The 14,263-nt window shown below is 42.2% G+C and overlaps 1 protein-coding gene across 1 annotated transcript in view; it reads right to left on the bottom strand.

Annotated features, from left to right (window-relative positions):
- The window catches only part of phyhiplb (phytanoyl-CoA 2-hydroxylase interacting protein-like b), a 17,599-nt gene extending 3,336 nt beyond the window's left edge, over positions 1-14,263 (bottom strand). Inside the window, exons 1-4 of the mRNA XM_040140134.1 lie at positions 14,084-14,263; positions 5,260-5,456; positions 2,571-2,745; positions 878-995 (exon numbers count right to left, since the gene is read on the bottom strand). Of these exons, the coding sequence (XP_039996068.1) occupies positions 878-995; positions 2,571-2,745; positions 5,260-5,456; positions 14,084-14,189 (596 nt within the window). The 5' untranslated portion in view covers positions 14,190-14,263. The remainder of the gene's footprint in view (positions 1-877; positions 996-2,570; positions 2,746-5,259; positions 5,457-14,083) is intronic.

Here is a 14,263-nt window from a genome sequence, read left to right as displayed (position 1 = left end):
AATTAACATTCAAAGCAATGAATGCTTCTGCGGCAGCTGCATATCTTCCCCACAGAGTAAATCTGAGCTCCGAAGCGTCAATTATGAATTGCAATTATACTGCTATCAATCTTTAGTCATTAGTCATTATATCCATAATTGAGGCTTTGCGGGCATTACGGGATTATTCAGCTCCCACTCCAGGTCACAGGATCAGAGGCCTCAGCAAGTGGCATTGTCAGTACTGTTACTCCCCACATGATGGTGCAGTTTGACGGAAGCACTTTCAGTACACTGTAGCAGCTTCAACTCAGCAAACGGGAGAAGACTCTCCAAATGACGTCATGCTGTAAAGCTCCAACAAAAGAGTGCTCACAAGCTGTGGCTTTAGTAAAGAAACTGTGCGCTTTGTTAGGCGGTGAGCTTTTCCTCCGAGGGAGAGGATGGAGAGAAGACATAAGGAGGAAAGACAATACCATTACAGGAGGAGGACTAGACAGGAAGTTGGAGAATTGGCACTCACACCAACACAGCCAAGAAGAAGTATACACTGTGACTGCACAGTATTTCAGTAAACAACTAAAATAGGCTACTCCAGTAATATTCTTTCTCTCCTCTGTCTGTCAAACTCTCCTCCAACACCAAAACAGACTTGTTTTCTGCCACAAGATTTTTTTTTCTTTTCTGTCCCCCGTATCCCTTAACAACTGTCTGCTGTTGTCTGGCAGAATTGCACGAGGCTTTGGCCCTTTTTCAAAGAAAAAAATGGCAGTATTTTCTGTACTACTCAGATCTACAGCATTTGTGCAGAGGACGTTACTGGAAGAACCAATCTACATGCAACTTTCTCTGGAGGGGAACACATTAACCTAAAACTACATGGTCATCACTTCCCTACCTGGCATGGTCAAAATACTCTTTATTCTGGTTCCTGTAGAATACAGAGAAACGCAGCATCCGGCCAGCGATGACCTCTGCCTTCTCCAGCAGCTGGTTTAGATGCACGGTGGAATAATCTGCAAAAAGACACAACACAAATCATCATGACAATTAATATGCTGTCATCAGGAGGATTGGAAATTTACAACTGTCCTAAGCAGACATTAAATTCTTTAATTATAAAGAACAAGAGAGAGTGTATGCATAATGTGAGCTGTGCATGTGCACTCAAGGATCCCGAGATTCTTCCCTCCCTTACTTCTCTATATTCATCGGTTGAAGTGACTCAGCATTTAGGCCAAAAACATTTTCAGTCAGTCCTGTAATATAATCTACTTTCAGTCACCACCATGTAAGAAACTCTGCCAAATGGGTGTGGAGTTTATCCAAAGCATATTTTAAAAAAAAAACAAAAAAAAAACAACATAATGATGCAGGCATTTTCTCCCATCCTAATTTTGCCACAAGCACTTGAACAAACCAATAAGGAAGATTTAAGTAAAAGAGGAAAATTCCCTGCACTCTCATGCAACAATAAAGTTGAAATGAACCAAAATGAATGAAGACATACTGTTTATTTTGATAGATTATTACTATAAAGTTAAGCAGGTTCCAAGTCTCTGCATGTTGAAGAAAAAGTAATTCAGCAATGTAGCTGTCAAAACACATGGTCTGCCTTTAGGGATTCTCCATCAACTTCTCTTACTATGCCTTCATCAGGGTAAACCACTTTTTTCTAGACAGAAGAATTTTGTACAAATATTCATGGTCCCCAGATTACGAATCCTAATAATTTAGGTGATCTCCTGATTTTACCTCTAGCGCCAGCAGCAGGGTGACATATTTGGCTTTGAGTTAAATGTCTTGAAATCTCTTGGATGGATTGCCATTAAATTTGGTACAGATATTCAGTCCTGACAATCCTGAAGGGTACCTGATGACTTGTAATACCTTTGGTGACCCCTTAACCTTTCATCCAGCTCCATCATCACGTCAAAACTTCTATTTGTTCAATACTTTGGTTTATTACAAACTGAAGACATTCCCATCAGCCTCAACTGTACTTTAGCAAATGTTAGCATGCTAACACTCTAATCTACGATGAATATGTTAAATATCATGCCTGCTCAACATCAGCATGTTAGTATTGCCGTTGTGAGCATGTTAGCATGCTGACATTAGCGTTTAGCTCAAAGCTGGAATTGATCTAGAGACGCTGCGAGTACGTGGTGTGTGTGTGTTAAACCACGACAAGCCTCCCCACCCTCTTTGATAAATTCTACGCTCCAGTCTCCATGCCGTCTCCCCTCCCACACTCTAAGCCTCAAGCCAGCAATGTTGAACTCAGTGACCTGTGCATCAGAAAGATATACAGCACAGCTCCCCTCCCTCCTTTAAGCCTTCTCTTTCCTCACCACCCCCCCCTCCATCACTCCATCCATCTTTCCCTCCACTCAGTATAAATTAGCCTTAATTTAATAGTCACCCTCATACTGTATTGTGCTCTATCCTTAACTCCACTGTATCCCACTCCCTTAACACCATCCGCTATTGTCCTCTTTCAGTTGGTCACTGCCAAAATCAAAGGCAGCACCGATGTCACACATCCTGAAAATGGTTGTGCTCGTGGCACTGTAAGCTGTATTACTCACCAGCAGTGCAGAACTCGATGATCTCGCTCCACTCGGACACGGCATAGTCCCCGTCAGTCTGTTTTGATGCAGTCTGGACGGCCACAGTGTACTCCGTGCGTGGGCTCAGGAACCAGTGGCCCCGAACCGTCATGGGCAGGGGCACTGCCTTGGCCACCAGCTTGGTAGGAACATCCTGGAGGGAGGGAGGGAGGGAGGGAGGGAGTGCAGGCGGAGAGGAGGGATGGAAAAATGAGGTGAATGATGACAGGAAGGAATTAGTCAGAGAGAGATACTCCATTTATGGCCTTCTTTGAGCCGCATGCCGGAATTTGCAGACACCTGCTTGTAAATACACACATACACACATTTCATAGAAGTGGCTGACTGTACACCTGTCACTGCACTTTTGCCTATGTATGTACACTATTTTGTACACTACCCCCCCCCCCGCCTTAGCAGCTCATTGATTGGACCAGGAGCCCCTACCTAGCAACAGAGTCAGCCCATTAATCCACCAACACTGTTGCTACACACCAAATCAAAATACTAGTACTGGGTTGCCTGCTGAAACAGAGTAGAAAGAGTCAAGTTAAATTTTATTTATATAGCCAAATATCACAAATTACTAATTTGCCTAAAGGGCCTTAAGAATCGGTACGGCATTATGACACCCTCTGTGTTTAGACCCTCGAATCGGACAAGGAAACCCCCCTCCCCCAGAAAAAATCCTTTAATGGGAAAAAAAATAGAAGAAACCTCAGGAAGAGCAACAAAGGAGGGATCCCTCCCCTAGGATGGAGAGATGTCAATAGATGTCGTGTGTACAGAATAGAGGAACCAAGTAGATTTACAGTATGGGCATTCAGCATTATAACAACATTAAAGACTATAAACATTAATGAAGAATATGATGAGGGAGGACACTGAGCAACCTCCAGAAACTGCCAACAGGTAGGACCTGAGCCAGAAGACCTCTCCACCATGAGGACAAATTACACAAACATACAAGAGGCAAAAAACCAAGCACATCATTTACACGTCTAGGAGAAAGAAACAAAAACAAAGAAGGAGAGATACAAGGAGGAGGCTGGGACTCCTGGAGGACACAGATCCTGATCCAAAACATGTGGAATGACGCCCTGACAGCCAAGCGTGGGAGAGAGGTCCCAGGACCGTTGATGGTCCAACACAGAGAGCCTGATTGAAAAGAAAGGGCAGGGAGGAGAACATTGGGGAATGGGGGGAGGGCTGGACGCTCATGTGCTTGAGGGAGTAAGCAAACAAAGGGTAAGAGAGATGCAGTGGTTATCAGAGAGGAGAAAGAAAGGAGAAAAGGAAGGAGGCCGATATAAGGAGACTGTGAGATTACCAAACCAGATCACTGACTATCCACTGAAGGAGCTGCAGTCTCCCTGCTGCTGCTGGTGCAGTCATTGTCAGGCAGAGAGGGCTGTGTGAGTGATATTGGCCTATTGGAGCTCGGAGCAAGGGCTCGCTGTCGAGTCTTTGAACAAAAAAAAACATCTTGAAATGAGTGTTTTTCCCTCAAGCATGAAAAGAAGGGTTATCTTGGGGTAAAACATGCTGTACCTATGTTACGTGTTTAAGCTTCAAATCGATCATTTTATGTTTCAAACATCCAAGATAATCATACCTCCAGATGTTTATAGCATCCCAATAACTACCTTTATTACTAATATGATATTGCAGAATGGTTATGGCCATGAAGTGGCCTAAGGTGATTATGTATATCGAGAACAAGACGTCCTTTTATTGTAATAAGAAACGTGGTTTCCGTTACTTATAAATGCACATAACTTACAAACAGTTCATTTACCGTAGTTGTCATTTCTTGCCAAAATATTATATGTATATCAGATTACACCGTAGAGTATATATTTAAAAAACACATTTTACGATAAAATTCATTTGAAAAAAGTTTTGGGACATACATTTCATTTGAAGTCACTAAAGTACTAGTATGGTTTAGTTCTGTTCAACTGTGTACATTAAAATCAAAATCAATATGGCTTGGATTCACATAGTGTTCTACAGCTATCGGTTCCCTGAGTTAGGATGGAGTTGGGTAAATAAGCTTTTAAATGCACTGTCCCTTCCTCCTGGAACAATGTGCAGAAGGACTTGACATTGTCAGGAGTGATCAAGTCAGTTTGCTTCAAAATATATTGTTTTACTTTATTTTTATAGTTTTGGAAACTGATATATGTTTATGCATCCTAACTGGGTGTCGTCCATACTATTGCTATTTTGTAACATGTGACAGTTGTCTTAGTGTAGTTCTGTTGTTTGTATTTATTTTTGTAACCAAGTTTTTTTTTTTTTTTTTTTTTTGCTGCCCTCTTGGCCAGGTGCCTACTGAAAAAAAGAATTTAATCTCATGGATAGTTTTACCTGGTTAATTAAATAAATTAAATAAATGTTTTGGGACTGAATGATTTTGAGAGAATTATTCATATTTTTTATAATTGGGTAAAGGGTATTAATGATTTATCTGGATTTATTCTGGTGCATTGCCTAGTTTGTGCTATCAAGGCTGATTGTGATTTTTCAATTTTCTCACACACTGAATCACATATTACAAAAACCTCTTATTCATGACGCATTCCTTCTTTTTTATGAAATGCAGCAGAGAGACTTCAACGAGAGGCCTTCTGCTGAGTCATCTCTCCGCCGATTCGAGCGTTACCTTGTGCTTGAACTTGTTTGAGTTTTTGTTCTCCTTTTTGTTCAGGTCAATGAAGTAGTGCGTGATGCGCTCCTTGCTGCGCGGCTCCATGTCCCAGCAGATCTTGAAAGAGTCGCAGGTGATGTTGCTGATCTTGATGCTCTGAGGAACCGGTAGCTCCTCCATCTCAGAGATGCTCCCGTCCTGGGATTTACTCCCTGTGTAGTTGAAAAAACAACAAGCTATGTTGATCGAGTGGCTTATATCAACGATAAACAGAACAACAACATACACCAAAATAAAATCATATGGTTCGTATTTACTGTAGGAATCCTTTGGGAACACAGAGCAGTATTTTGGCCAAAAGAACTTACTTAAATTTGATACAATATCAGTTTTGAATTTTTGCACATAATGACTTAAGTGTTATGAGACATCGATCAGTGATCGTAAATCACATTTTTATTATCGGAGAAATTTGAGACCACATTAAGTCAGTAGTACTACCTGTACCTTTAAGTCCTGTATCAATGCCCAGCTTTTATTCAGACCTCTGAATTTTTCTTGTTCTCTTCTCTTTCTTACTGACTATAAACCCTCCATACTACTACAGTTTCTCAATAATTATTCCACAGACAGCACTCACAGTAGTACGGTATATCCACCATATCACACACGCACATAGGACTGCCTGCGTCGCAAACTACTATATATGTTGCCATGGAAACACATCAATCCCTCAATACACATATAACACCTAACTGGCTCCCAGAACATACACGGCATTAAATATTTCAAACGCTGGGGATTGAATCCCATCTCCTCTCGGCAGAGATGGATTCATTTATAATCAGCAGTAGGAAAAAAAACCCCAAAAAACTCAGCTACCACATCGCAGGCAAAACAAACGAGCCTCCAACAATGACATTTAAAATACTGTTGAAAGTCAGAGAACTTAAGGCATTTGTTTAAGTTGGGTAAACCGGGAAAATTTCAATTTCACAGTTTTTTTTGTCCCGTCATTCCTAGCCCATTTTGCCTAGATGGAAAGGCCACTGCAGCATTGTTTTCCCTCATCCATTAGTCAGGTCCCTGTAAGTAACACAACATGTAGCAAAGGAGTACAACCCAAAGTGCACACCGAGGCCAATGAAAATGTCAATGGTTGAATGAGAGCTTTGTAGTATTAGGATGAATATAGACTTTGCGTCGCACTCGGAGGCGCCCACTTGGCATGGCAACAATGTGTTTTCTGTGCGTGCTCTGGGGTCTAAACACGAGAGTGAGTAAAATGCAAGAATGCGGAATTTGGGAGTAATGCACAACAACGACATAACTCTATAGAGGGTAAACAACGGCGGAAGCAGCGGAGCATGGAACATCCATCTCCGCTCATCAGCTGAGAGAGGGCGAGATAAAAGAGTAATCCCATAATAGGGCTGTGTGAACTCTCCTGTCTCGCCTCCACACAGTGCTCTGACATTGGAGCATTTGTAGATTGATTCATCGTAGGAAATAGCCAACCAGAGGGTAATTCCTACACCCAATGTGTATCTTGCCCTTGAGAGATGCCTTGCAATTTTATCCGGGTTTGGCTCTTTTTCAGATAATGACTTAGAGTATGACCGTCTTAAAATAACATCCGTAAGAGACAAATATATGGTCTTTACCACCAGACCAGACCAGACCAGACCAGACCAGACCCCCCACTTACTTTTGTCCTAATCATTAGTTCCTAATCACGACTAGCTGATTACTGCAAATAATCATCTTTAACCTAAAAAGTAAGACCTCCTATTGTTACATTCGTGGACAATACTGCTGCTCACAATGAACTGAATGTAAATATATGTTGTGTATTTGTGAATATAGTGTGGAAAGATGACTTTTCAGTGATGAACAGACAAATCTTTGGGAAGTAAATGTTGTAAATCTTCACCCTGCAGTAAGACAGTGTATTTAAACACAGGAGTTAATTATCTGGACTTAATGCACAAGGCTGAAACAGTATTTTAGGGGCACTGGGGGTGGGGGATTCCTGAGTTTGCAGGCCAGCAGTTACATCCTCAGCCTAACTGCACTATGCTTGGTTCTCAGACATCATGCGGGCACTCCTATACCTCTCTGCATTGATTAGTAAGAAACGCCTCAGCCTGCTGCTGGTCCACATTTAACGACCCTCTCATTATACTTAAACCCCACTGAGCCGATAAGATTGGCTCAGACCGAGAGGGTCAGCACGGGACATGATGGTGCAGACCTCTGTCAGAAAATGCTCCACAGAGTCAACACAGACCGGATGGTGATCTCAGCACTGTAATCCCACCTGATACTTTCTGTTGTTTGACCTCCACCAAAAAAAAAAAGACAGGGCTGGTTCAGGGAAAGATGAAATATACCTAAAGGAGGTGAAATATTGCCAAGGATTTCTCTTGTAGGTTTTCAAAAATAGCTAAGTTCAGGCTCAACATAAAATTGCTGAGTAATACAGGCCTAAAAAAAAAGATAGTACAACTTTAGTTTAAATGTGGACATTATTGCTCATTTTATAGGAATTATTAATCACTCAGCGATTTTGTGCCAATTCATCACTGATCATTTATCATGAAACATGAGCTTTCAAGTTACTCATTCTGTCCCAAATCCTCATAACTCAGACTACCTTGCAGTATATGACTGTAAACATGAACCTAAACCAAACACCAAAGATGAAAAGCCTGCTAACGGTTGCCGTGTTGTGCCTGAAGCAGAGTAAGTTCCTTGTCCTCCACCCCTTCAAAATGTTCACGTCAACACTGATGTTTCCCTTCGAACACTCTGAAAGGAGACCCCATGCAGTCCTTTGCCCTCCCAGCTCCGTCTGACTCCACAACGCTGATTTAGCTGCTGTTTACGCCAATGCTCTTCTAATTAACCTGCAAATGGAGGCACTACACCGACACACTAAGGCTTTCCAAGTGCATTTAGATGCTGCCTACATCACAGTCTTGAGGCGACTCAGTCAAGCTAAAAGTGATGCTATCAGGGAAAACTAGCTCTGAAGGATATAGTTCACTGGGCAGAAATCAAAAGAATTGCTGATGAGACAGACAGAGACCTGCAGCCACCACTGTTCACTGTTCTGTATTTTTTTTTAAAAAAGGAAAACAATATATTGGCTAAAGAATTAAATAAATTAAGCAGTATGTCGACATGCTATTTAAGTCATTAGCAAAAATATTAAATAAAATTAACTGCAACTTGGCCGCACTGAATATGAATCTGAATATGAATATAATATTTAGCAGGTAGCCTTGCCTGCTGATAAACACACAGGCTTTGTGAGATCCAGCTGCTAAGCTCTGCTCTGAGTCTTCTGGGAGTCTGAGAGCACAGGATGAAAGATGGAGGTGCGAAGGTCAGGCATTAAGGGAGAGAGCAAAACCTTTTACCATCTCAAACCTCAGTGAGTCTTAACTTTATATGCTAGTTTTTTTTACCTTGGCTCTCCCTACTTTGCACTTGCATACAGGTTGCGACTTTAGCCAAAGCTCATTTTTTCCAGAACTTTACCGTGGAAGTCATTATACTGTAATGTATTTCTGGTAATGCTATGCTCGAGGTCGAGGGTGAGGGATTTTTTTTGCCTAATCGTGATTGAGCAAAATGAGTCAGTGTTTGAGCCCTTGCTTAAGAGCTTAGGAGCACAGGACGCTCATGCTGTGCACACATGTACAGAGGATTCAAAATGAGATAAGGGCACATTCAACTCGATACATAACAGCATTGTACATGCTTCAGCAGAGAAACAAAATGCAGGACACAGAAATATCTGCAGTACTACAAGCACTGCATTTCAAGAGATGGAAAGCCTACTCTGTTGAATCTGCTGAACCCTAACAAATGAAACTTATTATGTACTGCCCTTTTGCTCAGCGTGCAGTCAAATGCCAATGTGGAATAGCAATAGATGCAGAAGGATCAATAGAAAATCTTGTCAACATGCATACATAGGGCCATCCTAATGGCTCTCTGTGGTAGGATTTGTTCCGGACACACTTGGCTTGATGCTGTGAATTACTGGTTAGTGCTCCTTACTGGCGAGAGGAAAGCGATTGGATTTCCATTCAGGCCAACTACACAATGTAAATGTACTCATCACAACAGTGGTAGATGCTGATAAAACCATCCACCTTGTGAGACAGTGGTGGTCCATTTGAAGGTCCATGCTTCCTAATTTCACAACAGGTCATTTTTCAGTCAAGGTTAATGTTGAAAAATCAATTTGCAGGTAGGTGTACGATGTGGAAAAAGAATTGGCAGATGGTAGTAGCACAGACTGCACAAGTGGGTACTCAGCTTAGACAGACGAGCCTCCTACTTTTTAAGTTGCAGTGTTAGGTCTAAAATTGAACTGTAGACACGAGCAATGCAAAAGAAACTCACCAGGCATTGATGCTTGCAGGCCTTTGAAAATCACGCCTTTGTTCCTCTCAATGCACAGGCCAGACTGAGACTGAGACCGTGCTGGGAGTGAGGGAAGCAGCCAATGTAAAAAGCATCTTTCTCTCAGAGTGAGGTAAACAATGCCCTGTTCATCAGGGTCACCCAGTCTATGCTCCTAACAAATACCTAGCAAAGACGCTTGATTAACACACTTCAGTGGAGAAGAGGACAGATCTGTTTTTCTAAACTTGTCTAAAACCAGAATGAGTCATCAGTTCTCATTTGCATAGAATTTGAATTCCCATACAACAGGCTGCTGTAAAATCCCTCAACTTTTTTACAGTGCAAGTCTTTATTTTCTGTAAAGAAGGATTTTATGTAACAGCAGCCAAGCACTAAAAAAAACATACAGAAGGGAAATTAGCATGGATTCTTGAAACTGTTTGAAGCACTGCAATCAATGTCTAATGATGTTCTTAACTATTTAATACAGTAAAGACAGTTGCAAGTGACTATTATGCAGCTGATAAGTGGCCGCATAATTTGTACCTTCAGGCTACCTCTTGACAGCACAGTCATGGCACACAACTGCACATATTGAACTCTGGCCAAACTAAATAGCCAGCTTACTGAGACGATGTATATCATAAGGCCGGACTGCTGTTGTACCATGTTGGATCTTATTGGATAAGCGCTACTCAAGTCCACTGAGTAACAGTTATCACAGGAGTTAGCATTCTATACAATACTAAGAGTCTACAGCCATGCTAGCAGCTCTGTGAGGCTGTACTTCGACACAGCTTTGAGCTAAATGCTATCATCAGCATGCTAAAATACTCACAATGACAATGTTAAAATGTTGATGGTCAGCAGATAGTATTTACCATGTCATTAATTTTACAAGTATTTGGTCATGAACAAAAGCATTGGAAAAAGAAAAAAAAAATTCATCCTGAGGGGAACATGGACATCTCTACCAAATTTCATGGCAAACCATCAAAGTGTAGTCGAGACATATCACAAAACAACACACAAATGTCAACCCCATGGTGGCGCTCTCCTCTTGGGACATTGGATATCTATATCAAATTTCATGGCAATCCATCCAATAGTTGTTGAGATATTTCAGTTAGGAGCAAAGTGGTGGACTGACCATCAGACCAACATTGGTCTGGCACATTGCTAGCATGGCCACAAAAAATCTTTTGACAATTTCTGAAATGAACACATTTGGAGCAGTGAAAAAAAAACCAAACCAAAAAAACCAAAAAAAAAAAAAAAAAAACCCAGCCCCTGCATAATTGTTTCTCCCACTGCCTATTTAATCTTGCAAAACTTCTTTTCATGGTGTTTCTCAGCTCCTCTGTGGTTAGGGCTAGGCTTTATGGTTAGGGTTTTGCAGGGATTGAAAAGTAAGCCTTTTGTTCAAGATTTGTGGCACTGCATTTGAGGAAACCACGCCATTGTTGATTAGTAACTGGCAGGCTCAATGCTGAGAGCGCTTTTCTTCAATTTGACACAGTTGCTTGATGTTAAGGCACCTTTAGCAGAATGGGTTTCTATCTATCTATCTATCCATCTATCCATCCATCCATCCATCCATGTATCCATCCATCCATCCATCCATCATGGGGACAGACAGACACACACACACACAGCCAGAATAAGGGTGTCACAGCTGGAGCAGCAGTATTTTGGGCCGAGAGATTTCGCAGAGTGCAGACAGAGTGCTTGGTTGCATAAATGGCATTCATCCATCAAGTCAACTTAATTATGTCAGCGGACAAGGCACAAAGGTCTTGCGAGACATGTAGTGTGTATTTCATTATCCCCTGTAAGTACGCAGTAACTGTGGAAATAAAATCAAAATGGTGGCCCAAGTCAGCCTTGCAGAGGTTGGTGACAAATTTGTATCCAGTATAACATAAGTGAAGCAGTTCTCTGTGTCCCCAGACCTCCGCACACCAACATTCATTACTCTTAGGAAAACTTTCCCTACCCCCTACTTATTCATGTCACAACCCCATCGCTAAAATGAACCATTAAGGCTGTAACACTCCCTCTAACACAGGGTGCGCACAGAAACAACTTGTGTCCCACTATTTCTTTTGTGCATTGAAATGCTCAAACAGTCCCCACTGTGTGTCAGAGAGCTCTCTCCCACAGAATATTGGAGCTGCATGCATTTCCATTTGCTGGGTCAGCATAGGCACATAAGCCTCTCACGCTGGCAATTAAATATTAATGGATTTAGGAGATAAATTTAGAAAGCTATGTGAAACTGAAATAAATATGGTCCTTGAAAGAATGTACGCACTGACCAGATAATAAAACAGCCCGTTTCCAAGAAAGCTGAAAGTGGGCTATGCAGTCTTCTACATGGGGTGTGGCAGGGGAAGTGTAAACCATACGGTATTTCCGGAGGTCATCTTAAATGAGAAACTGCTACATCAATATTCAGGAGGTGTTCAAAATAATAGGAACACTAATGTAATCCAAACGCGACAAACGATTCTCAACAGAATTTAACATCGCAAGCTTCACTCACTGTTTACTGAAGGAGTATTCTAATCGACTGCATTTCACATTCGTAGTGTGCAAGTATGTTCTTGTGTTCATTGTGCATCTGTCAAAACCAAATCTTAGTGGTCAGTCTGAGTAGAGCAGATCACCTCTGCTCTACTCACCCTTCACCATGAAGCTCAAAAGTATCTTGTCCACATTCATGAGTGAATTTTTGCATTTATAAGAGGCAGTATGGGCAGATTATAATGGCATTAGCATGCATTGTGCAGTGATGATATTAAAACTGCACAGATGATAGTATATCAAGTAAACCATTTGCAGTACATGAATCACTGTATCTGAACTAACGTTTCTAGAAACTACTCGGCTGTACTACAACCACCAGTTGTTCCAGGAGAAGGTAGACATTGTGACTGTGTTGCTCCATAAACAGAGAGTATGTGGGTGTAACAAGGAAGGAGAGACACTATTTACACTGGGTAATCTACTTGACACGTAGGAGAGTGGCTGTTAGGCTGCAAAGGTCAGGTTTATCAAAAAGCTCACCAGTAAACATGCAGCATAGGAGGCACAGCACTGGCACAGGCGTCGATTAGAGAAGTCCAGCCCCAGCCTATATACCATTATTAAAATTACAGCATCAGAATGAGGGCAGCAAAGCGCTAAGAGGATATAAACTGCATCCAGCTGTATTCCATTATGAAGAGCAGCTCTGGCAGATGAGAAAATGAGGCAGTGTGGTACAATGACTGCACTGTGATCGGATGCTACGGGGTCCTTTGCCGCCCTAACCGGCCAATCCAAACACAGATCAAAAAAATCTGGCATAGCTAAGAAAAACCAATCCATTACATCCATTCAGCTATGAAAAGGCGCAGTCTCATTTCATTGCCACGGATGTGAATTCATCTCCAATTTTAATTAAAAAGGGATCTCTCTCACCATGAGTCTCGACTCAGATGTGGAATCAATGGTTTGTAATTGCACTGATGGGTGTGTAGGGCTGCACTGCCTGTGCACACACACATGTGGATGCAGCCATGTTTGAGCCTTCTCATTCTCTCCTGATGATGACTTGCTTTTTTCCCCTCCTCACCGTTATATTAGCGTCAGGGTTAAGCCTGTTCATGTAAAAACTGCTTATCCAGTTTGACATTGTGAAACTGGCTCACAGCTACCTTCTAACCTTTGATCAAATTTACATCAACTCCTTTTTCGATGGTTAATATCCAGGAAACTTTTGAATTAGGAGGAGTCAGCCACAGGCTATCCAGCATAAATGCAGGTAGGTGACTTGATGAATTATAAATTTAAACCCAGGGGCAGAGTTTTTGTGAGTTGAGGATAGGACATTGGGTCAAAAACAGTCATTTTTTGAACATAAAATTGTATAGGCTGTCATGCACTGTGGACTTGATGAAGGCAGCTCCCTCAGAGGGAGAGAAAGAAAGAAAGCAGCAGCGGTTATAGGCGGGGTGGCTGCCGGCCTCTGTCCATGTCTGTGGTGCTGAAATAAGGTTCATTCAACACTTGACATCGCCTCCTCGCCTGTGCGGGATCGGTTCGCTGGGATATACATTTCCCTGCGCGGGGAGACCCTTTCTCCTATGAATGAACAAAAGCACGTTGCCACTGTAAAGACACTCAGCGATTCCACACACGCACAAGCGCACCGTCCAACCCGGGGAACCGGCAGAGCGACCGGACCCCTATTCCCCTACGAACACACAATAAGGGTACAGCATGCAGCTAAAAAAAAAAAAAAAAAAAAAAGCGATGGCAAACAGTCGGATGCGCTGCAGTGACTCTGAAATTAAAAAATGGGTCCCGATGCCCCGATATTCTGCGCAAATGTGTCAACACCCCAGTGAAGAGCAGACAAACCCCCCCTTACCATCTCGTTCGCACAGCTGTATGGCGTCCAAGCTCAGGTCCTTGATCATCCCCTCGCAGGGACTTAGTGGACTGGTGATGCTGTGCGCCAAGCCCGGTACCTCCATCTCTGCAGAAAGAGCCTGGGTGATGCCGCCGGTGAATTGCTGTCGCTCGTGAGATGTCGGACGTGCGCGACGAC

Source organism: Xiphias gladius, chromosome 11 (genome assembly GCF_016859285.1).
Source record: "Xiphias gladius isolate SHS-SW01 ecotype Sanya breed wild chromosome 11, ASM1685928v1, whole genome shotgun sequence".
NCBI lineage: Eukaryota > Metazoa > Chordata > Actinopteri > Istiophoriformes > Xiphiidae > Xiphias > Xiphias gladius.
The sequence above is the reverse complement of the archived record's forward strand: the minus strand, read 5'-3'. Positions and strand labels throughout refer to the sequence as shown.